At 35.2% G+C, this 24,581-nt stretch overlaps 2 protein-coding genes across 2 annotated transcripts; one reads left to right on the top strand and one right to left on the bottom strand.

Annotated features, from left to right (window-relative positions):
- The first annotated feature begins 14,905 nt into the window (after positions 1-14,905).
- On the top strand, positions 14,906-19,777 carry LOC145954748 (protein FAR1-RELATED SEQUENCE 5-like). Its single transcript, XM_083069435.1, has 4 exons — positions 14,906-15,059; positions 18,287-18,405; positions 18,505-19,488; positions 19,766-19,777. The coding sequence occupies exons 1-4, from the start codon at positions 14,906-14,908 to the stop codon at positions 19,775-19,777; spliced, it is 1,269 nt and encodes a 422-aa protein (XP_082925561.1).
- Positions 19,778-21,527: 1,750 nt separating this feature from the next.
- LOC109789814 (uncharacterized) lies at positions 21,528-23,899 on the bottom strand. Its single transcript, XM_020348850.3, has 2 exons — positions 22,254-23,899; positions 21,528-22,164 (listed from the first exon to the last, which is right to left on the bottom strand). Exon 1 carries the CDS (start codon positions 23,794-23,796, stop codon positions 22,378-22,380), a length of 1,419 nt encoding a protein of 472 aa, XP_020204439.2. The 5' UTR covers positions 23,797-23,899; the 3' UTR covers positions 21,528-22,164; positions 22,254-22,377.
- Between the last annotated feature and the right edge of the window lie 682 nt (positions 23,900-24,581).

Below are 24,581 nucleotides of genomic sequence, written 5' to 3'. Positions count from 1 at the left end.
TTCACATTAAGGTCCTCTAATGATGATTTGATTCATGACTTCTGTGTTGGCTGCTGTTGAAGCAGCTGAAATTTCTGATGACAACAGTATTTTGTAATGTGAACTTTTATCTAAAATTTATGTTGTAGTTGGTGTGTTTGTTAGTCTACTACAAGACTCAACCTTTTGGAGTGTGTTCAGCTATGTAATGATGTTGTACAGGTTACCCATACCTGATAGGTAGTTAAAAATGTGTTGCTATGTATTTATTTATGTTCTATATATGTATCAGAAACTCATCAGCAAATAAATTAATGAAAACCCCTTCACGTTTCTGATTTATAAAACACCTCTTGTGCAACAAATGGTATCAAGAGCATTTTCTGATCTTTGAGGGACCTGTGAGAGAGCCCATAAAAAAAACAGAGAGAAGAACAAGAGAGACCCAATTGAGGAGAAAACTAAAAAACTCAACCTGCTTCGTTAATACTCATTCTCCTAAATGGCTTCCAACAATATTTCACTACCATCACCTCCTTAATTTACAGGAAAGAACTACGAAATTTGGGCTGTAAAGATGAGAGCTCAGTTGAGAGCTTATGATCTCTGGGAAGTGGTGGAAACTGGTGTTGAACCTCCTCCCTTGCCGAAAAATCCCACCGTTGCTCAGATGAAATTTCACAGTGAGCAAGTTGCCAAAAGAGCCAAGGCACTTACCATCTTGCATTCAGCTGTGGATGATGATATTTTTATGAGAATTTCAAATTTAGATACAGCAAAGGAAGTTTGGGAGAAGCTTCAAGAGGAGTTCTTTGGAAATGAAAGGACCAAGCAAATGCAAGTTCTTAACCTTAAAAGAGAGTTTGAAGCCTTGAAGATGAATGAGGTTGAAAACATAAAAGATTTCATGACCAAGTTGATGAAAGTTGTAAACCAAATCAGATTGTTGGGAGAAAAACTTCCGGATAGCAGAATTGTTGAAAAAGTCTTGGTTGTCTTACTTGGAAGGTTTGAATCCAAGATTTCTTCACTTGAAGAGTCCAAGGATCTCTCCAAGATAAGCTTGACAGAGCTTGTAAATGCTCTTCAAGCTCAAGAACAAAGAAGGCTTCTTAGACAAGAGGAAGCAATTGAATCAGCCTTACACATGAGGCATAAAGGGAAAGGTCCAGCAATGAAGGGTAAGTTTGTTGGAGAACATTCTGGAAAAGATTCAAAGAAGAGAGAAACTTTTCCAAAGTGTGGAATTTGCAAAAGAACTAGTCACAAAGGAAAGACACCACCACCAATCCAGTGTAGATTTTGCAATAAATATGGTCACATAGAAAGGTTTTGTAGGTTGAAACAGCAGCAACAAAATCAACAGAATAAAAGTCCTCAAAAGGCGAATGTCACTGAAATCAAACGTGATGAAGACCTATTGTTCATGGCCAAGACTGCAAAGTGTTTGGAGGATGAAAACACTTGGTTTATTGATAGTGGCTGCACTCAACACATGACAAGCAAACCAGAATTTTTTTTAGAGCTGAAACCTGCTAGAGGAAGAGTAAAGATTGGAAATGGAGACAGACTTGCAATCACTGGTAAAGGAATTGTGGGAATTCATACTGCAACAGGTATTAAACATATTTCTGATGTTCTTTTAGTGCCTGAACTTGATCAAAATCTATTGAGTGTGGGTCAAATGATGCAAAGTGGTTATTGCTTGCTATTTAAAGAAGGAAGTTGTATAGTCACTGATGTTGATGGTCATGAATTATTTGAAATAGAGATGAGAAAAAGAAGCTTTCCTGTTAACTGGAATTTAATTTCTGAACATGAGTGTAAAATTAGCAAGATTGAACTTGATTCTAAGCTATGGCATAAGAGGTTTGGCCACTATAACTTGAAATCCATTCAATTTGCTCAAAAATAAGAGTTGGTTAAAGACTTGCCAAACATTCAAATATGTTCAGAAGTATGTGAAAGTTGTCAACTTGGTAAGCAATATAGATTGCCTTTTCCGAATTCTGTTACATGGAGAGCAAATGAAAAGCTTGAGTTAGTCCACTCTGATGTTTGTGGACCTATGAAAACTACTTCATTGAATGAAAACAAGTACTTCATTCTCTTTATTGATGATTTTACAAGAATGACATGGGTTTACTTTCTTAAGCAAAAATCTGAAGTTTTTTCTGTTTTTAAGAAGTTTAAAGCCCTCGTTGAAGCTCAAAGTGGTTTTCTTTTGAAAAAACTTAGAACTGACAATGGGAAGGAGTATACTTCTACAGAATTTAATATATTTTGTGATGATTTGGGAGTTGAGCATCAACTTACAGTGAGTTATTCACCCCAACAAAATGGAGTAGTAGAGAGAAAAAATAGATCAGTTCTTGAGATGGCTAGATGTATGATTTTTGAGAAGAAGTTGCCAAAGTCCTTTTGGGCAGAGGCTATAAATACTGCTGTATACCTCCAAAATAGGCTTCCTACAAGGGAAATAAAGGGAATGACACCGGTTGAGGCTTGGGGAGGTATCAAGCCATCCATTAGACATCTAAAGGTATTTGGTTCACTTTGTTACACTCATGTACCAGCTGTGAAAAGAAGCAAATTGGATGAGAGAGCTGAAAGGGGAATTTTAATAGGCTATAGCTCAAAATCTAAGGGCTATAAAGTCTATGGAATTGATTCTGGAAAAGTTTCTGTTAGTAGAGATATTAAAGTGGATGAAGATGCTTATTGGAATTGGGAGACTTGTCAAATGGAAAGGCATTCAGTTTTGCCTACTTTTGAGAGCACAATTGAAGACCAAGAAGAAGATATTGATGATGATTTTGCTATAAGAGGCACTAGACGTCTTTCAGAAATTTATCAAAGGTGTAATGTTGTTGTACTTGAACCTACTAACTTTGAAGAAGCTAGTAAGGTTGATGAGTGGAACCAAGTTATGAAGGAGGAGATGACCACCATTGAAGATAACAAGACATGGCAGCTAGTTGACAAGCCAAAAGACAAGAATGTAATTGGAGTAAAATGGGTCTATAGGACAAAGTTAAACCCTGATAGATCCATCAATAAGTACAAGGCCAGACTTGTTGTTAAAGGTTATGTTCAACAACCTGGAATTGACTACATAGAAACTTTTGCTCCGGTAGCAAGAATGGACACTATTCGTATTCTTCTAGCTTTGGCAGCTCAAATGAAATGGGAAATCTGGCATTTAGATGTCAAATCTGCATTCCTAAATGGCAATCTAATTGAAGAAATTTATGTAGCTCAGCCTGAAGGTTTTGTTGTGAAAGGGGATGAAGACAAGGTGTATAAGCTTCACAAAGCCTTGTATGGGCTAAAACAAGCCCCTAGAGCCTGGTATAGCAGAATTGATAGCTATTTTTGCAGTCAAGGTTTTAGGAGGAGTGAAAATGATGCAACTCTTTATGTGAAAAGTTGTTGGATGGTGGCTCTTTGATTATTTCCTTGTATGTTGATGATTTGCTAGTGACTAGCAATAATCAACAAGAAGTGCAACAACTTATGGAGGAGATGCAAAATCAATTGAAAATGTCCAACTTAGGAAAAATGAACTATTTTCTAGGCTTGGAAGTGCATCAAACTAAGGATGGTATTTTTATGAATCAAGAGAAGTATGCTCATGAAGTTTTAAAGAAGTATAAAATGGAAAGTTGCAAATTTGTCCCAACTCCTTTGGTGCAAAATTTGAAACTTTCCAAGGAAGATGGAGCTGGAAAAGTTAATGTTTCTCTTTATAGAAGTCTTGTTGGAAGTTTACTTTATCTCACTTCATCTAGACCTGATCTTATGTATGCAACTAGCTTACTCTCAAGATTCATGCAGAGTCCAAGTGAGATACATTTTGCTGCAACAAAGAGAGTGCTTAGGTACTTGAAAGGAACTACTCAGTTTGGAATATGGTACAAGCCAAGAAAAAATGGAAGTCTAATTGGCTATGTTGATAGTGATTGGGAAGGAAACATTGATGACATGAAGAGCACTACGGGTTACGCTTTTTCCTTAGGTTCCGGTATGTTCTCATGGAACTCAAAGAAGTAAGAAATTTTTGCTCAATCCACTGCTGAAGCGGAGTATGTAGCTGGAGCAGCAGCGGCTAACCAAGCTATTTGGTTGAGGAAAATTCTTCTTGATTTAGGAGCAAAGTAGCTGGAAGCCACTGAAATTTATTGTGACAGCAAGTCAGCAATTGCAATTGCAGAAAATCCAGTCCAACATGGAAAGACTAAGCATATTCAAGTAAAGTTTCATGTCATACGTCAAGCTGTCAAAAATCATGAGATCAAGTTGATTCATTGTTGTTCTGATCTTCAAGTTGCTGATATATTAACTAAAGCTCTTCCAAAAGCAAGATTTGAAAGACTTAGAGAATTGATTGGATCCATCAAAAATTTCAAGGAGGAGTGTTGAAGCAGCTGAAATTTCTGATGACAACAGTATTTTGTAATGTGAACTTTTATCTAAAATTTATGTTGTAGTTGGTGTGTTTGTCAGTCTACTGCAAGACTCAACCTTTTGGAGTGTGTTCAGCTATGTAATGATGTTGTACAGGTTACCCATACCTGTTAGGTAGTTAAAAATTGTGTTGCTATGTATTTATTTATGTTCTATATATGTTTCAGAAACTCATCAGCAAATAAATTAATGAAAACCCCTTCACATTTCTGATTTATAAAACACCTCTTGTGCAACAGCTGCTGGAAGAAATCAATTCAAGAAACCAATATAGGCAAACATAGGAAGCTGGTGATCAAAGTATGCCATATGGTACACATAATGCTCACTCTCAAGGCATTTTCCAGCCTTTGGAGTGCAATCCCACATTGTAGATAGGGTACCCTATACAGTTTCTTGTGGCTACATAAATAAAATTAGCAAACAACTGATGGAGGACCATCCTTGAAGACACATGTGGGCCCCATCACTAGGTCCATGGCTAGGAGAGTTGAAGAGGATGAGGGAGTTCACACACCAAGGGACACTCTCCTCATGATCATAGAGTATTAGTTCTCTCCTAAGCCTCATTAGTATAGGGTTTATTTTATTTGCCAATTTTACCCTTGTATTTTGGGGTGTTTAGGACTTAGAATTTATTTTCCCTTGTATTTCTCATTTTACCCTTGTATTATGGGGTGCTCTAGATAATTAGGTTTTTAATTTGGGCTAGGGTGTTACATTAGAAGGGTGACGCATTTTTTGGTGTTCATTGGGTCTATTTTTGGTGTTAGAAAGGCTTAGGCCCAAGTGGAGGGCAAAGGTTGCATGATCTTATCATGCACCTAGATATAGCTAATCTAAACCCAAAGATTCCATCCTTGGCCACCAAGTTGCATCTAGGTTCATTTGCATTTCATTTAGAGTGCATTTACCTTATGAAATGCAACCCTAGATGCCTCCCCTCCTATAAATACCCAATGCTCCACACCTTGTAAATACTTTGGATTATATGAATTTGAGAGAGCATTTCTTTACCTCAAATCCTATCCTTAGTCCCTAGGTTAGTTCGGCTAGCCCCCTTCATTCTCCACCCTTGGAGAGTGAAACCCTAGAGTGGCCTCCACCTTCACTTGGAGTGAGCCAACCTTGAGCAACCATACACCATCCTTCACCCTTCATCATCTTGACGTCCCAAAACCATCTTCCCCTAAACATCCACATAATCTCTTCCCTTTGGTGAGCCTAAGATCTTTGGGCAAGGATTCCCTTTTCAAGAGTCAAAATCATCCATGGAAGGGAGGATCCCATCAAGTGGTATCTAGAGCCAAGGTTCATCAAGGGTAAAATCTTGTCTTCCTTGTCTTCTTGCTTGTTTTTCCTATTCGGTCATTTTCTCTACTCCTTGTCATTTCTTGTGTGGCCGAATAGTTTAGGGCTCATTCTTTGTTCCTTGTGAGCCTTCCTTGAATATTATAGGTTTCCATTGTTAGGTGTGCCATGCTTTTTTATTTTTAGGTTTGAGTCTCATATGAACATGAAGAACATGCTATGAACATGCTTTTGATTTTTGAATCCACCTAAGTTTTGTCAAATTTTATGTTTCCTATAATTTGTCTACAAAAAAATTCCATGTATGTGCCAAACACCTTTGCATGAATACATAAACAAAAATACCATGATGCATCATTCTAAGTGGGCGTGACATATAGGAGCCATCTAAGAGTCATTCATGCATGCTACTTAGTCCTAGCATGTTCTATGTGATTTTTGATATCCATGTGTAAATGCTTCCTTGCACATGCATTGCCGCCCCACTTCCTTGCATTTCCACTTGATTTAGTCTAATTTTAGTTGTATGAAAAAAACCCTAAAAGAATATAAGAGGTGTTCTAGAAATCTAGTACAAAACAACTTGTCCTAAATAGTACAAGACCAATTCCACTAAAAAGATTCCCTAAAACCCTCTAAGAACACGCCACTTGTCTCCTTATCTTTCTCCTAAATTTGACCTAATTTTTCCCACCCACAAGTGCAAAACCTAAGCAACAATGGGCTGAACGTTAAAGAAAAGAAATTGGACCCAAGGAACATAAAAAAAAATTGACGTGAAAATAGAACAAAAAAAAAAGTATCAAAAAAAAAATTTTGGACCAAAAAGGACTTGTTGCTAGACTTGTGGACTTGGACCTTTACCTATGCATTTGGGAGTTGGACTTATGACATTTTGAACCTATTTTTGAGACCTTAAAAGTGGCTGGACCAAATTCATAAAAGACTTAATCAAGTGGGCTTAAACACTAATCCATTCTAGTGCCTTTCTAGGAATACTCTTTTGTGTGCTTCCTTTTTAATTGTGTCTTAATTTTAGTTTGTCTTTTCTTTGGCCTCTTTTGTTTTGTCTCAATCAATTCTATCTAAGTTTAGCCTTTCCTAATTGTGTCTTTTTAGTTTTTATTTCTTGGACTCTTGCTCTTTGGGTTGGTTTCATTTTGAATGTAGGTGAAGAACCTATCTAGCAAACTAGCAAGCTTTTGGTGGATTTGAGTGGAGGAGTGAACCGAATCCAAACCTAGGCTTTGGGGGGATTTCCACCACATAAAAGGAGTGATTAAACACTTGGAGAGGACTAACAAGTTTGCTCTTTGTGAAGGAACCCAAGTGGAGGAGTTGAAGACCTAAAATTTTGTCTTTTCATATTTTTGCTTGATTTCTTTTGGGCCACTTGTATTTGGGCCTTCTTTCTTTATTTTTGTTTGTAATTGGTCATTCTTAAACCTCTTCATTTTGGTTTAGCTTCGTGTAGTTGAAGGTGATTTGAAAACCTTCACCTAGGAATTCGACTAAACTATGCTTTAAGTGCTTTCCTTTTGCATGTTTTAAAGCTTTTGGTAGTATAATTGTTTAGGATTTTATCTTTGTCTCCAATTCCGTTTAGAAGGCTTGCTTTTGCCTACTAGGGGTAACGTGCACACACACACTTTATTGTTGTGCCAAATTGTTTTGTAAAAAAAGTGGAAAAGGCTTAGTGATTTTTACTTGATAAGGCTTGGTTATTAAGTGATTCATAGTAGTCCACCTCCCTTTGATAGTTCACTTTGTACAATTAGGCCTTTTCCTACCTATCTTGCACCTTGAAAAACATTTGTGAAAACCTTTTTATCACTCACTCTTTGTGAAAACCTTTTTCAAACTTTTTTTATTTTGAAAAAAACTTTGTGAAAACCTTTTTGGATCAAAGATGAGTGATCATTCTAGTGTCCATGGTCATAATTCATGTAGTTCTAGGTCTAGTGTTAGGGATGAACTTAGGCAACTAAAAGAGTACCTAAGAAAAAAAGAAGAGGAAAATATAAAAAGAGAGGAAGAGTTGAGAAGAAAAGAAAAAGAGTTTGAAAAAAATAATGAGGAAATAAAAAGGTTGCTTGCTAGGCTAGTTATCGGAGGAGAGACTAGTGGTTCAAAACCAAGAGTCACTTCTCCTAAATCCTCAAAAGGCAAGGAGAATATGGTACCCTCAACTATTCATGAGGAGGAGGGGCATCATACCCCACCTCCAAGTGACATCTTCCATAGTAGTCATCACAATGATGATTACTATCAAAGACCCCCAAGGCACCATAGACATAGGGAGTCTTCCAATAGGGAACCCAACATCACTCTTCTCCCATTCCATGGCAAAGACAATGTTGAAACTTATTTGGATTGGGAAATGAAAGTAGAGCAATTATTTGCTTGCCATGGAGTGAGTGAAGAGAGAAAGGTTTCTTTGGCAACCCTTAGCTTCCAAGGGCATGCCATGTATTGGTGGACCTCCTTAGAAAAAGATAGAAGAATAAACCATGAGCCTCCAATTCAATATTGGAATGAGCTCCGTAGTGCCTTGAGAAGGAGGCATATTCCTCCATACTATGACCGTGAGCTTATGGACAAGCTACAAAGATTGAAACAAGGGTCATCTAGTGTGGAAGAATATAGGCAATCTATGGAGTTACTCATGATGAGGGCAGGGATAAGGGAAGAAGAGAGGACCACCATCTCAAGATTCCAAAGTGGTCTTAACCTTAAAATAAGAGACAAAGTTGAACTCTTACCATATAGAGATTTGAATGAAATTGTTCAACTTTGTTCTAGAGTGGAGCACCAACTCAAAAGGAAAACTTTTAGAAAAGACTCCACTCCATCTTATTCCAAGAGTTTCAAGAAGGAGGGCCCCTCTTCCAACTCTTTTCCTAAAGAAAAAGAAAAAGAAACCTCTCAAAGAACATCTTCTAAAGAAACTAAGACAAGTGACATCAAGTGCTTTAAGTGCCTTGGTCGAGGGCACATTGCCTCTCAATGCCCAACAAAGAAAACCATGATTTTAAAGGGCCAAGACCACTATAGTAGCCTTGATGAAGCTACTTCTTCTTCTTCAAGTGATGAAGAAGGAATCTTAGAGTCCGAGGAAGAAATCTACCCTTGTGAAGGAGACTTGTTAATGGTTAGAAGGCTTCTTGGAAACCAATCTAGTGACCTAGATCAATCCCAAAGAGAGAACTTGTTTCATACAAGGTGCAAGGTTCTAGAAAACACTTGTTCTCTCATTGAGGATAGTGGATCTAGTTGCAATTATTGTAGCACTAGATTAGTGGATAAGTTAGCTTTGACTACTATACCTCATCCAAAACCTTACAAATTACAATGGATCAATGAGGAAGGAGGTATTGTAGTTAATCAACAAGTGAATATACATATCTCCATTGGCAAATACCAAGATGAAGTTTTATGTGATATAGTGCCATTGGATGCTAGTCATATTCTACTTGGAAGGCCTTGACAATTTGATAAAAAAACTATTCATGATGGCCTAACCAACAAAATAAGTTTCCATCACTTAGGTAAAAAGATTGTGTTGTGTCCTCTCTCACCTTCTCAAGTGTGTGAGGACTAACTCAAAATGAAAGTCAAAAGAGAGGGAGAAGAAAAAAAAAGTAGAAAACAAAGGAAAGAAAAAAAAGACCTTCCCCTAAAGAATAAAGAAGGGGAAGAGAAGGTGTCAAGTTTAGAGGCAAGTGTCCCCTCTAAAGAAGTTGTTCACAAAAGTGTTCTATCCCTTAAAAATGACATCAAAAAAACACTTTTGTTTGAACAACCTTTGTACCTTCTCTATTTCAAAGAGACACTTGCTGCCACTAGTCATGAGCTTGAGTCTCTACCTCATGAGGTTCAAAAAATTTTAAAGGAGTTTGATGACCTATTTCCTCAAGAAGTCCCAAGTGGACTTCCACCCTTACGAGGAATAGAACATCAAATAGACCTCATACCGGGTTTTAGTCTTCCTAATAGGCCCGCCTATAGGACTAACCTCAAGAAACCAAAGAGATAGAAGCTCAAGTTGATGACTTGTTGAAGAAGGGTTGGGTTCAAAAGAGCCTTAGCCCTTGTGTCGTCCCCGTTCTCTTAGTGCCTAAGAAAGATGGAAAATGGAGGATGTGCACTGATTGTAGAGCCATCAATAACATCACAATAAAATATAGGCACCCAATCCCTAGGCTAGATGATATGTTAGATGAATTGCATGGGGCCATCATATTTTCCAAGATTGACCTTAAAAGTGGTTATCACCAAATTCGAATCAAAGAGGGTGATGAGTGGAAAACCGCTTTTAAGACCAAATTTGGTTTATATGAGTGGTTAGTGATGCCTTTTGGCCTCACTAATGCCCCTAGTACTTTCATGCGCCTAATGAATCATATTCTTAGGGATTGCATAGGAAAATTTGTGGTTGTCTACTTTGATGACATCCTTGTATATAGTAAGACCTTAGATGAACATCTTGGACATCTAAGCCAAGTTCTAATAATTCTTAGAGTCAACCATCTCTATGCCAACCTTGAAAAATGTATTTTTTGTCAAGAACAAGTAATTTTTTTGGGCTTCATTGTTGGCAAAGAGGGAGTACAAGTTGTGATGGAATAACACTAAGGTCGAGAAGACCAAGAGGTGATATACTAAAGGAGGCAAGAGGAATGGGATAGTAAGGCCATTTTTGGACCTTAGCTCCTAGGTTTTATAGCATTTATTTCTTTATTCCTATTTTGCCCTTGTCTTTAATTTCCTATTTTACCCTTGTATTTTGGGGTATTTTAGTCATACAATTTATTTTACTTGTATTTCCAATTTTACCCTTGTATTTTGGGGTGTTTAGGACTCAGAATTTATTTTATTTTGTATTTCCCATTTTACCCTTGTATTATGGGGTGCTCTAGATTATTAGGGTTTTTAATTTTGGGCTAGGGTGTTAATTAGAGGGTGACACATTTTTGGTGCTTATTGGGTCTATTTTTGGTGTTAGAAAGGCTTAGGCCCAAGTGGAGGGCAAAGGTTGCATGGTCTTATCATGCACCTAGATATAGCCAATCTAAACCCAAAGATTCCATCCTTGGCCACCAAGTTGCATCTAGGGTTCATTTGCATTTCATTTGGAATGCATTTGCCTACTCCAAATGCAACCCTAGATGCCTCCCCTCCTATAAATACCCAACACCCCACCACTTGTAAATACTTTGGATTATATAGATTTTGAGTGAGCATTCTTATGCCTCAACGTCTCATCCTTAGTCCCTAGGGTAAGTTTCGGCTATCCCCCTCCTATCTCCACCCTTGGAGAGTAGGAAACCTAGAGTGGCCTCCACCTACCTTGGAGTGAGCCAACTTTGAGCACCCAAACACCACCACCCTAAGTGCTTCCGCCCAAACACCATCATTTTCACGCCAACTTCCTTTTCTTCACCATACACCTTCCTTTTGTCTACCTTGTTGAACCTAGATCAAGGGCCAAGGCTTTCTCCCTTCAATCCCTACGTCATTCATGGAAGGAGGAATCCATCAAGTTGACTCCGAGAAAATAAAGGCTATCCAAGAATGGCCCACCCCAAAGAGTGTTGGAGAAGTTAGAAGTTTTCATGGCCTAGCTAGCTTCTATAGAAGGTTTGTAAAAGACTTTTCCACACATGCATCCCCTCTTAATGAGCTTGTTAAGAAGGATGTATGATTCCTTTGGGGTGAAGCCCAAGAAAAAGCTTTCAAAAACCTAAAAGAGAAACTCACCAATGCACCCATTCTAGCTCTACCAAATTTTGACCAAACCTTTGAGCTAGAATGTGATGCATCTGGTCTAGGCATAGGTGCTGTGTTACTTCAAGGAGGTCACCCCATTGCTTATTTTAGTGAAAAACTCCATGGGGCCACCTTGAATTATCCCACCTATGACAAGGAACTTTATGCCCTCATAAGATCTCTACAAGTTTGGGAGCACTACTTAGTGACTAAAGAATTTGTTATTCACACCGATCATGAGTCACTTAAGTATCTTAGAGGGCAAGGTAAGTTGAACAAAAGGCATGCAAAGTGGGTGGAATACCTTGAACAATTCCCCTACATCATCAAATATAAGAAGGGAAAGAGCAATATGGTAGCCGACGCTCTTTCAAGGAGGCATACCTTGCTCTCCACCTTAGGAACACAAATACTTGGCTTTAATGATGTAAAGGAATTGTATGAGCTTGATTTAGACTTCCAAGCCACTTATGCCAAATGTCTCCAAAAGCCTTTTGATGGATTCTATCTTCTTGAGGGGTATCTTTTTAGAATGGGCAAACTTTGCATACCCCAAGGATCCATTAGAAAGCTTTTGGTCAAAGAGAGTCATGAAGGAGGTCTCATGGGCCATTTTGGGGTTGACAAAACCCTAAGTTTCTTAAAGGCTAAATTTTATTGGCCACACATGAGAATAGATGTCCAAAGGCATTGCTCCAAGTGCATTACTTGTTTAAAAGCTAAATCAAGAGTAATGCCTCATGGACTCTATACCCCCCTTCCTATAGCTAGCTCCCCTTGGGTAGATATTAGTATGGACTTTGTGCTTGGACTTCCAAGGACTCAAAGGGGATTTGACTCCATCTTTGTGGTAGTGGACCGTTTTAGCAAAATGGCTCATTTTACACCATGCCACAAAGTGGATGATGCTAGCTATATAGCTAAACTTTTCTTTAGGGAAGTGGTCCGTTTTCATGGTCTACCCAAAATAATTGTGTCTGATAGGGATGCTAAGTTCCTTAGTCACTTTTGGAAGGTACTATGGGAAAAACTAGGAACAAAGCTTCTCTATTCTACTACTTGTCATCCTCAAACCGATGGTCAAACCGAAGTAGTAAATAGATCCCTATCCACTTTGTTAAGGGTACTCCTCAAAGGGAATAAGAAAACTTGGGATGATTTTCTCCCCCATTTAGAATTTGCATACAATAGAGTAGTCCATAAGACTACTAATCTTTCACCCTTTGAAGTTGTCTATGGCTTTAACCCAATAACTCCTCTTGATCTATTACCCCTTCCTAATACCCCTTCCTTGTTTCACAAAGAAGGAGTATCTAGGGCGAATTTTATTAAGAAATATCATGAAAAGATCAAGAGTCAAATTGAAAAACAAACACAAAAATACGCCAAATACAACAACAAAGGAAGAAAGAAACTCACTTTTGAGGTTGGGGACTGGGTTTGGCTTCATTTGAGGAAGGATAGATTTCCCACTCAAAGGATGTCAAAACTAAACCCTAGGGGAGATAGACCATTCCAAGTCCTTCATAAAATAAATGACAATGCTTATAAACTAGACCTTCTTTCTGATTATGGCACTAGCTCATCGTTTAATGTATGTGATCTCACACCATTTTTAGGAGCTGAGGATTTGGATGAAGATTCTAATCTGAGGACAGATGCTTCTCAAGAAGGAGGGGATGATGGAGGACCATCCTTGAAGACACATGTGGGCCCCATCACTAGGTCCATGGCTAGGAGAGTTGAAGAGGATGAGGGAGTTCACACACCAAGGGACACTCTCCTCATGATCATAGAGTATTAGTTCTCTCCTAAGCCTCATTAGTATAGGGTTTATTTTATTTGCCAATTTTACCCTTGTATTTTGGGGTGTTTAGGACTTAGAAGTTATTTTCCCTTGTATTTCCCATTTTACCCTTGTATTATGGGGTGCTCTAGATAATTAGGTTTTTAATTTGGGCTAGGGTGTTACATTAGAAGGGTGACGCATTTTTTGGTGTTCATTGGATCTATTTTTGGTGTTAGAAAGGCTTAGGCTCAAGTGGAGGGCAAAGGTTGCATGGTCTTATCATGCACCTAGATATAGCCAATCTAAACCCAAAGATTCCATCCTTGGCCACCAAGTTGCATCTAGGGTTCATTTGCATTTCATTTAGAGTGCATTTACCTTATGAAATGAAACCCTAGATGCCTCCCCTCCTATAAATACCCAATGCTCCACAACTTGTAAATACTTTGGATTATATGAATTTGAGAGAGCATTTCTTTGCCTCAAATCCTATCCTTAGTCCCTAGGTTAGTTCGGCTAGCCCCCTTCATTCTCCACCCTTGGAGAGTGAAACCCTAGAGTGGCCTCCACCTTCACTTGGAGTGAGCCAACCTTGAGCAACCATACACCATCCTTCACCCTTCATCATCTTGACGTCCCAAAACCATCTTCCCCTAAACATCCACATAATCTCTTCCCTTTGGTGAGCCTAAGATCTTTGGGCAAGGATTCCCTCTTCAAGAGTCAAAATCATCCATGGAAGGGAGGATCCCATCAACAAATAAAGCCAAAGTCAAAATGCCTCTTATTGTAGGAAATGTGTAAAACCTTTATGTGCTTCTGTTATTTGTTTTGGCATAAAAACAGCAGTGACTGACTTAAAACTGTTAAAACTTTAGCAAGGGACATATGGCATGCAAGAAGGTTATAGTATTTTGTATATATTTGAAGGGGAACTTTTATCTGACTGAATGATCAGTTAATATTATTTTTCTATTGTAATCATTAATCTGACTGCTTTAACCATTGTTTTCAAACTTCTTGCATTCCTTGTGGAGGATTGTATTATGATATGACAATATTGTAAAATACATTATGAAGTTATGGTAATGTCCCCTGATTTATCTTTTTTCAAGGGTGAACTACAAAAAGGAGAGAAGTTAGATAAGACTGTGGATTAAGTAGTAACACAATCTAATCCCCCACCACAAAAAAAAACTTTTGAATCTTGCAAACAATCTTTCATTACATATTGGCACTTTTAAGTCCCTAGAGATATAATCCTTGGCTTTTTCTGTAACGCCTAATAGTATTAATATTAACATCAATAATATATATATATATATATATATATATATATATATAAATAAAAGAATACATGTATGATAATACTATACATTATATCATATCATAAGTACTTACCATTACAATATTTTACAAGAACACGCGTAGTTGCGTTTTTTTTCCCTATATATGTAGTACAGATTATTGTAAGCCTATTTACACATCATATTTTTATTTTTCTACTTCTATACTAACTACATGGGTGGCTGGAACAAATTTACGATCGGGTTCACGTGATTAGCTGGAGGTAAGTAAAAAGTCACAACGATGGATCCATCTATCACCGTGGGAACTTCCTGGTATGGAGAAAAAGTGAACGACGACACTGCGACCCCGTTGAAAGTTACAGAGTTAGCGAGAGCATCGACACTCCAGGTGGTTCCAGAGAAAACAACAGATATGACTGCAGGGAAAGGGGCAGGTATCGCTGGCACATCCATCTATATTTATTTAATTTTTACATTTTCAAAAACAATAAACATAAGGAGTAAGAACATTTTTCAAAGAAATATTTATAATCATAAAGCATGCGTAACAATAGTTAATATTAAACAATATATGTAAAATTTGAATTACAATTGTAGAGACTAGTCAGGATAAATGAGCATTATAATATCAATCAGCGCAAGAATTTTTTAATCATGATTTCTTACTCATTTAAATCCCCAAGGTCAAACCTCCAGCTACAAATAATTCAAACTTTATCTTCTATGGCCATAGAGCAATATTTATTTTTTTAAAACGAGTCAAATATATTTTAACAACATTATATTATAATCAATTTAAAAATAATAACGCTAAATAAATTTGAGAATTTATCATTATTTAATCTTTAATTAAATAACATATACGTAATTAAAATATATTAAGAGCACCAATTAATTAAATAATAATGATAATTATTACAGAATAAATAAACAATATAAAATATGGACATATTAATAATTATTATGAATAACAATAAGCATAGAATAAACAAATAAATGAGGTTAGGGGCACCTCACTAGATAAAAATAACATAAATAAATAAATATAGGAGTATATAAAAAAAATTAAAGAGATAAAGTTCTCCTCCCCCTTACCTCGAAATGTAGGTTTATAGAAAAATAGTAGCGGTGTAAAAGTGTTTCCTTTCTGCTCTCTTTCTTTACTTCTTTCTCCTACTTCTCTGTTCTCTTTCTTTCTCCTTATTTTTTTCTCTCTTTTCTTACGTTTCTCTCTTGCTTTGTATTACCGTAAGTTTTGATATCTCCAATTTTTACCAAGTGAACCTATTTATAGCATTCCCGGTAATGATTACTTTAGTTAAAATGGAATGGTGATTTAATTATACTTAACCAAGTTTCATATTCGTTACAAAGTTTGGTTGCTTATAGATATATAAGCATTCAATTTTTGCAATCAGAGAAGAGAAGATTCTTCAATTGAAGAATTATCCGTTGCCACGTACGTAACCCACTGCAGATACCCACTGCAGATGCATATATATATATTTACGTAACCCACTGCATCCGTTGCCACGTACCTGATGCATATATACATAAATCTATTGCCACGTTCCTTTTCTTTTCCTTTTAATTATATGTATAAAAAAATATATGACCATGTAGGATTTGAACCCAGTACCATGCCTAATAGTATTAATATTAACATCAATAATATATATATATATATATATATATATATATATATATATATATATTATTGATGTTAATATTAATACTATTAGGCGTTACATTTTCATTATATGAAATTATAACATCCCCTTTAATTATAGTGTTGATGTCAAATGGTCAATTGATTGTTTTCCTTGGAATTCCAGCAACCTTAAGAGTTTCCTCGATTGTTATAAACAGTATCAGGGATAATATGTAAACAGTGTATCTTTACACATGAAATATTATGAAGATATTAAAGGGTCTTTCTGCCCCTGGGGCATAAGAAGGGATCTACTAAATAGGATCTAACTATTGTTAAGGATTTTGAAGAAAGCAGTTACACAAGTCGAGATCAACTCCGCTAGAGAGTTTGCAATTTTGCATACCAATGTTGACCTCCAACAGAATGCTACAACTACAGCTTCACTTTAGCTTATCATAAGTTTTTTTCATATCCACTTTCATATATGACAGCCATAAGGGCCCTTTTGCTTAGAATTATTTAGTGAACTGAATTAGCTGATGTACTCAAAAGTGAAATTATGAACAATAATTGATTTTATTTTTCTATTTTCGTCGATCTTGGTTAGTGCCCTGCAGCCAAGTGCAACTTGGTCTGAATTCAGTTCCATACACCTTTGGTACAAGCACCAATGAAGTTTAATCTGTACCTTGTACACACTGTTACAGTGACACTCTAAATATTCTTGATGAACTTAGAGATTTTATCCTCTAGAAGTAAATGTACAAGATAATAAGGAGGGATCCATTTACTCTAGGAGTAATTCTTTAAAGTTACTCCGCATCCTCACCCTTTATTTTATTTAAATCTAATGACTTATAATGAGTTACTAAAAAGGGTCACGTGAAAACTTCTCATAAGTTACTGAAAAGACTTACGTGAGAACATATCTTGTAAACTTTCTCGCTAGACCGTCCCGCTTCCTTTATACTTTTTTATTTCTCCTTCGATATTGATTCTGGTTCATATGGTATATCATTTGCAAAAAAAAAAAAAAAGGGCAAGTAAAAAATGTAACTAAATATGTAAATTTTCTTATATATATTTCCATTATTGACATATAGCATCTATTGACAAGATAATTTTTTCTTTTTATAATTGGTGTAGCTACAAATAATGGACAACAATGGTAGTGATTTTGAAGCTATGCCCAAGGACTTAGAAATATGGCATGAAAATATTATATTGGATGCTCCAAATGTTGGTAAGGAAACCAATATTGAACTTTGTGTAGGGATGAAATTTGTTTCTTTTGAAAAAGTTAGAGAATTCTACAATTCATTTGCTAAGAAGAGAGGATTTGGAGTACGTATTCGTTCTAGTAAACCTAAGAGATCAATTTTGGTATGTTGCAGTGAAGGTCAAAATGAAAAAATATAGAAATGAAAAGAAGTGTTCAACCTTTCAAAATGGTTGTCCAGCTTCACTGGTTGTTTCAAGAGGTACAATAAATAGCAATTGGATTATATTTGCATTTAACAATGACCATAACCATGTTACTATTAGCCCAAGAAGTATTTATTATATGAGGTGTCATAAAAAGATGAGTGGTGCAACAAAGAGCCTTGTTGAAAATTTTAAGGAAGAAGGCATACCAACCGGAAAGGTTGCTACCATTTTCCATAATGGTGAATCAACATTCTCTAATAGAGATTGTTGGAATCATATTAGAAATTTTTGGAGGAAAAATTTAGATGTTGGAGATGCTCAAGCTATTTTCAATTATTGTAAACGAAAACAGGTTGAAAACTCAAACTTTTTTTATGCAATTCAGTGTGATGATGATTCTCGAATGATCAATTTTTTTTTGGGTTGATGCTAGATCAAGATTAGCTTACCAAAAATTTGGGGATGTCATAACTTTTGATACCACGTATAAAACTAACAAGTACAGTATGTCGTGTGCTCCATTTGTCGGATTGAATAATCATTGTCAATCAATTTTATTTGGTTGCGCTTTGTTGCAAGATGAGTTAGAGAGTTCTTTTATATGGTTATTTGAAACTTGGCTTGAGGCAATGGATGGTAAAAAACCTATATCTATCATAACTGATCAAGATTTAGCTATGAGAGCTACCTTAGCAAAAGTATTTCTAGAAAGTTGACACCGTCTCTGTTTATGGCATATTAGAAAGAATTTTCCTGAAAAGTTAGCTCATATCTATCACAAAAAATTCATTTTCAAGCGAGAGCTGAAAAGATGCATTTATAATGCACCTAATATTCAAAGTTTTGAAGAAGAATGGAAGTGTTTAATGAATGAGTATAACTTAGAGGAGAATGAATGGCTTCAAGGGTTATATAAGATTAAAGAGTCTTGGATACCAATTTACAATAGAAGCACATTTTTTGTTGGGATGAATACAACTCAAAGAAGTAAGACTACTAATTCATTTTTTGATTCTTTTGTAAATGCATCAACGACATTGCAAGAATTTGTGTTGAAATTTGAAAAGGCAGTTGATAGTCGCTTAGAGGTAGAAAGAATAGAAGATTATGAATCCAGACATAAATCATGCATCTTGACAATAGAGTCAAAACTTGAGGAACATGGTGCATCTATTTATACAAGAAATATGTTTTCTAAATTTCAAGATGAGCTTGAGATGATCAACAAATTTACTAAAGAGAAGATCAAAAGAGATGGGCCTAGATATGTCTATCAAGTGTCCAACAATTTTGAAGCTCAAGATGAGTTCATTGTTGACATAGATTTGATCACAAAGATTGCTCATTGTAGTTGCCAACTTTATGAATTCCTAGGGATATTGTGTAGACATATATTGGTAATATTTCAAGCAAAAGGTGTTGTTCAAATTCCTAGTCATTTCATTTTTCAACGCTGGACTAAGGATGCTAACAAAGGTATTGATATTAGTTATACTGGATATAACTTTGATGGCCAATCTAATACATCAAAGATTTTGAGAAGAATGCATGCACAACAAGAAGCAAACATGTTAGTTGATCTTGCTAAAGAATCACAGGAGATATATAAATTCATTGTTATGGAAATCAATCGTGTTCACACCTTAGCTATGATAATGAAGATTAAATCGTTTACTGATGATGGAATCAATCCTTTGGAGTCAATCCAAAACAATGACAACGAAGTTTGCTTAATAGAACAAGGAAGTGAAACACCACAATTGATTATCAGAGACCCACATGTATTACAAACAAAAGGGAGAAAAAAGGATGGAGAGAAAATAACTCAAAGTTATAGACTTAAAAGTGGGCTAGAAGTATAACTTAATAAATCCTTAGTCAAAAGGAAAGCATGTCATGAGTGTGGGGAGCACGGCCACAATAGTAGAACTTGCAAGAAAAAAAAATAGACAACGTTAATATTCAAGTAATGATTTTCATGTTTTGAATTATTTTCATTTTTTTCTATTTAAATATATTATTATAATGACTAACTAATGTGCAATTCTATCTTTGCAGGTTTTTTTGTAATGATTTGACTCATGATGACAGATTTGCAGTCATTTGAGCTGATAATTTGTCCAATATTTTGTTACTTTGATTTATGTTTTTTTATAGCTTTTGTTATACTCATGGAATAAACATTGTTGACTCCGATATATGAGTCTTGACAATTAAATTCTGTACAGTAGAAACTCTTTAAATTAATAATGTCAGGACCGGAGAAATTTATTAATTTAGGGAGTTATTAATTTATCAATAAATTAATAATTATTAATTTAAAGAGTTTTTAAGTAATTATACTGTACATACCAAACAAAAAGGTAAATTAGTCTATGCCTCTTAGAATTACGTTGCAGGGAACCTTGAGACTCAACTTGAGCTATTGGATGCAATAAGAAAAGTTAGAGATAAGCTCCAAATAGACTTGAAGTTTAAAGGAAAACAGACAACTATTGAATCATATTTCAATAGAGTGTAATATTTTTTTTTCAGTTTCTATGAATTATTAATTTATGATTTTCTTGGGACCGAAAATTATAAAGGGATCTCCCAAAAAATTATTATCTTATTATTTTATCGAGTTTTTTAATTTTTTACATTGGCCCAAGTCGGGACCGGACAAATTTATTATTTTAGAGAGTTTATTAATTTACCGAGTATTAATTTAAAGAGTTTCTACTGTAGTTGGATTTGATTTATCATTACTAATTGTAATCTTGTGGGTGTACTTGGTATGAAATTCAATTTTGCTATGGAAAATTTCCTGTAATGGTGATAGTATTGGATTTAAGTTGATGTTATATGGTATCTTATGACATGTAATCTTTTGTCGAAAATAATTTAGCACACATTCGCTTTTTTCAATTTGTAAAATTCATGTGATAATCATATAATTGTAACTTGTGTTGTAAATATGCCCTCATACAGTACTTGTGTTAACTATTAATACCTTGACTTGCTTAATTAATGATAATTTGAATAGTGAATCGAAATGTTTGCACCTTTCACAATACAAAAATGAACATGTTTAGTCCTATAAATTGCAACATCCACCTCCTTTCCACACAACCAAAATGAAAATTAAACTATAACATAAACATTTCTTTTTTTAAAACACACTAACAAGTACCACATATCTTGCCCCTGTCAAATTAATGCATGATAGACCTAATAAATAAATAAACTAAGGCACAAATAAATAAACTATAAAATGCTAACGAAATTTCTAACGTTAAATATTACCAACAACTAGCTAGTATCAAAAATAAATAATAAATTATTAAAATAATCACTATTAATAATATACAATATACTAATATTAAATAATAAACTATGAAATGATAAAGAAATTTATGACGTTAATCATTAAAAAAAAGTCAAAAATCATTTCTTCCTTTTGGTGTTAAAAGAAAAGGTTTCATTGTGAATCATTTATATGTTTTTGGAGAAATATAACAGAAAAAATGATAACTTGATTCAAAGATAATAGGGCACCAATAGAGCAAATTGTAGCTTATTGTGAACTATCTTTAAAAATTATGCAATCATATTCCTTCATTGTATTTTTACAAAGTTTCTGAGTTTGCTCAATGCCGATAACATAAAAAAGAGGAAAAATGTAATTGAGAATATGTGGAAAGAAGTAGGTGAGATTTCATGTAACAAGTAAAATGAGAATAAATATCATATAAACAATTGATTGCCCTTTTTTTCTTTCTGCAAATGATATACCATACGAACCAGAATCAATACCAAAGGAGAAATAAAGAAGTATAAAGAAAGCAAGACGGTCCAGCGGGTAACTTTATAAGAGAAGCTCTCACGTAAGTCTTTTCAGTAACTCATGAAAAGTTCTCACGTGACCCTTTTTAGTAATTCATTATACACCATTAGATTTAAATAAAATAAAAGGTGAGGATGCGGAGTAACTCTAAAGAGCTACTTCTTGAGTAAATGAATCCCTCCTCCAAGATAATAGGCTACTAAAATATACAAAAAAAAAAAATATGAATAACAAAGGGCAAGGCTAAAGAATTTAGCATCAGGGGGCCAAAGGCAACATACCACACTTTGTTTAGGGAGACTAAGCTTCACTATTTCTGTTATTATACAAAAATAAATAATACATGAAAATTTGTTTTGGATATATTAGGGAGGGGGGGATGCACAGCCCAGGTTAACATACACTTCTCCCCACTTGTCAGCAACAACCAAGTTCTCTTAGAACACCATAGAGCTTCATTTTCACTTAAATACTTTAAAGCAAGGACTTTTCAGCGGTTTCTTCCAACGTTTTCTTCAACCACCCTTTATCCATTTTAGCCGGAATATCTTTCATTTGATTCCATTTACTTTACTCATTTGAGGACCCTCTGTTCTTCTTCTCACATGTTCAAACCACTTGAGGTGAGTTTCTGTCATCATTAAAACATCAAGAAGATCATCACAAAGAGATAATTTTTTTCTCAGTAATGGCTATCAGTACCTGAAATGTAGTGCATACCTGAACACCAGGAAAAAAACTGAGGAAGCAAATATCATTAGCCGAACTGCACAGTATGAAGAGCGACTATTGAGCAAAACAGTGAATGACATTACATCATCTTGTGAAACAAAATCCAGCACCTTCATTTTTCCATGAAGCTCAAGTATTTTCTTGATAATTCCAAAGACAAATCTTTTCCATCTTTCTTCTCAAGATGCTGCATTATCCTTTTATATGCTGAGAAATTAGGTTTAAGACCCTTGTCCATCATCTCAGAAAGAACCTTACAAGCAAGCAGCACATTTCCATTCTTCAAATGAAGATTAGCAAGCAAGCTGTAGTTTGCATTGCTGGAATAGCTCCTCTTACCAGCATAATCAACAACATACTCATGTGCTTCCTCAAACTTTCCAGATTCAAAATAAGACTTTATAACCACAGCATGAGTTAAAATACTAGGCTCAATACCCTTCAAAGTCATCTTATCAAGAAGCTTTGAAACCAAATCAAACCGACGACGCTTACATAGAAAGCTAATTAGAATATCAAAGCTATGTGCATCAGTTAAACCATAGTTTTTCTCCATAGCTTCAAGCACTTGCCAAGCCTCATCAATTTTACCATTCTTGCATAGACAACTGAGTAACAAATTATAAGAACTTACATCCACATCACAACCACTTCTCTTCATCTCCTTAACCAAATTCGCCACTCTTTCACAATCACCTCTCTTGCACATAATCCTCATCAAGACATTATAGTGCTTCACCTTCCTCCCGGCTGTTCTAATCACAAACTCAGCCGTCTCGAAAGAACCTGAAAGACCAAACATCTCTATCAACAACTGAACTCCACAACTTTGACACACCCCACCAACCGCATTGAACACAGCCATAACTCTCCTCACACATTCCATACTAGAACCATTGTCCAAGCCTAAATCCAGCAAGAACCCAAATGCCTTCATTCCCAAAAACACCCTTTTGAGGCTAAATTCACTCAAAATGGGAACCATTGTCTCATAATTCCCTAACAACCCACAATTACTAACAAACAAGCTAGCTATATCAGGATCACGGCAAAGTTCAGGATCTGAAAATTTAAGCCAATCAAAGAACTGCAATGCTGACACTCTCTCACGTGCTAATATCTGAAAAATGTCAACAATTGATGCATAAGACAAAGACACGTTCATACTATTCAACTTGGACCCGAAATCATCCATGCCCTCGCGAATCAATGCAATGATTTGAGAAACTTGCTCTGAAGTAGCAAGGGGTCTACACCTGTAAGGAGTATTCGTATACGAACAAAAATACATATGCCTGCGCCCATAATCAATATCATAGCGAAAACAGGAAGAACTCGCAAAAGGGTGTTTGGGGGAGCATAGAGTAGAACACCCAATTGAGAAAAGCAAATTACTTGACGTGTAGGGTGTAAAAAGGGGTGAGCTTGAACTTGAAGGAGGGGTGTTGGAAAGAGAGAGAAAAAGGGTGGAGCATGAAGAGTGACGAATTGAGAAGAACCTGGAGATGTTGCAGAGGTTTCGAATTGCCATTTGAGAGTGTTGGTGCTGTTGAAATCAAAGGTTTTGGTAACCATTTAGCTGAAACTTATGAATTCGTGGCTTTTTTGTTTATGTTTATGTTTTTGGTTTAGGTTTTGATTTGTTTGTTTGGGTTTCTTTCTTTTTGGGTTCAGCCCAATACTTGTACTTTAATCATTTGTGTCAAATTTCCAATTTCCAAATAGTGGGATACCGTTGTCTATAGAAACCAAAGGAATTGAATTTACAAAACTAATTTGAAAAAAAAAACTTTAATAATTAAAGGTTAAATTATATTTTTTATTTTTATTTTATTTTTAAGATTTATTTTAATTTTTTATTTTTTAAAATATTTATTTTGTTACTTTATCTTTTAAATTATAATTAATTTGATCATTTTAAAAATAATAATTATTTTCAATTTTAAGACACGATTTTAAACTATTTATTTTTATTAATTCAAAATTTGAAACTTATTTCATTAGATTCACTTATATGAAAATTATTAAACATCATTGTTATTTGAACCAAAAAGAATTTTATACACAATGAAATTTGTGTGAAAATGAGTCCAAGGATTATTTCAAATTATTTTCTAATTTCTTGTTTGATATATTTTTCATGTAATTTACACTATGTTTATTGCTCTTGAGTTCAAACATCAATTAAATTTCATAATTTTATAGAGATGAATTTAATAGAACAGGTTTTATGTCTTGAATCACTCAAATAAGTATTCAAAATCATGTTGTAAAATTAAAAAAGATTATATTTTAAAAAATAACAAATCAATCCAA

The sequence above is a fragment of the Cajanus cajan genome, chromosome 2 (assembly GCF_000230855.2).
Source record: "Cajanus cajan strain Asha chromosome 2, NIPB_CcT2T_4, whole genome shotgun sequence".
NCBI classification, from domain to species: domain Eukaryota; kingdom Viridiplantae; phylum Streptophyta; class Magnoliopsida; order Fabales; family Fabaceae; genus Cajanus; species Cajanus cajan.
This window is presented reverse-complemented; position numbering and strand designations above follow the sequence as displayed.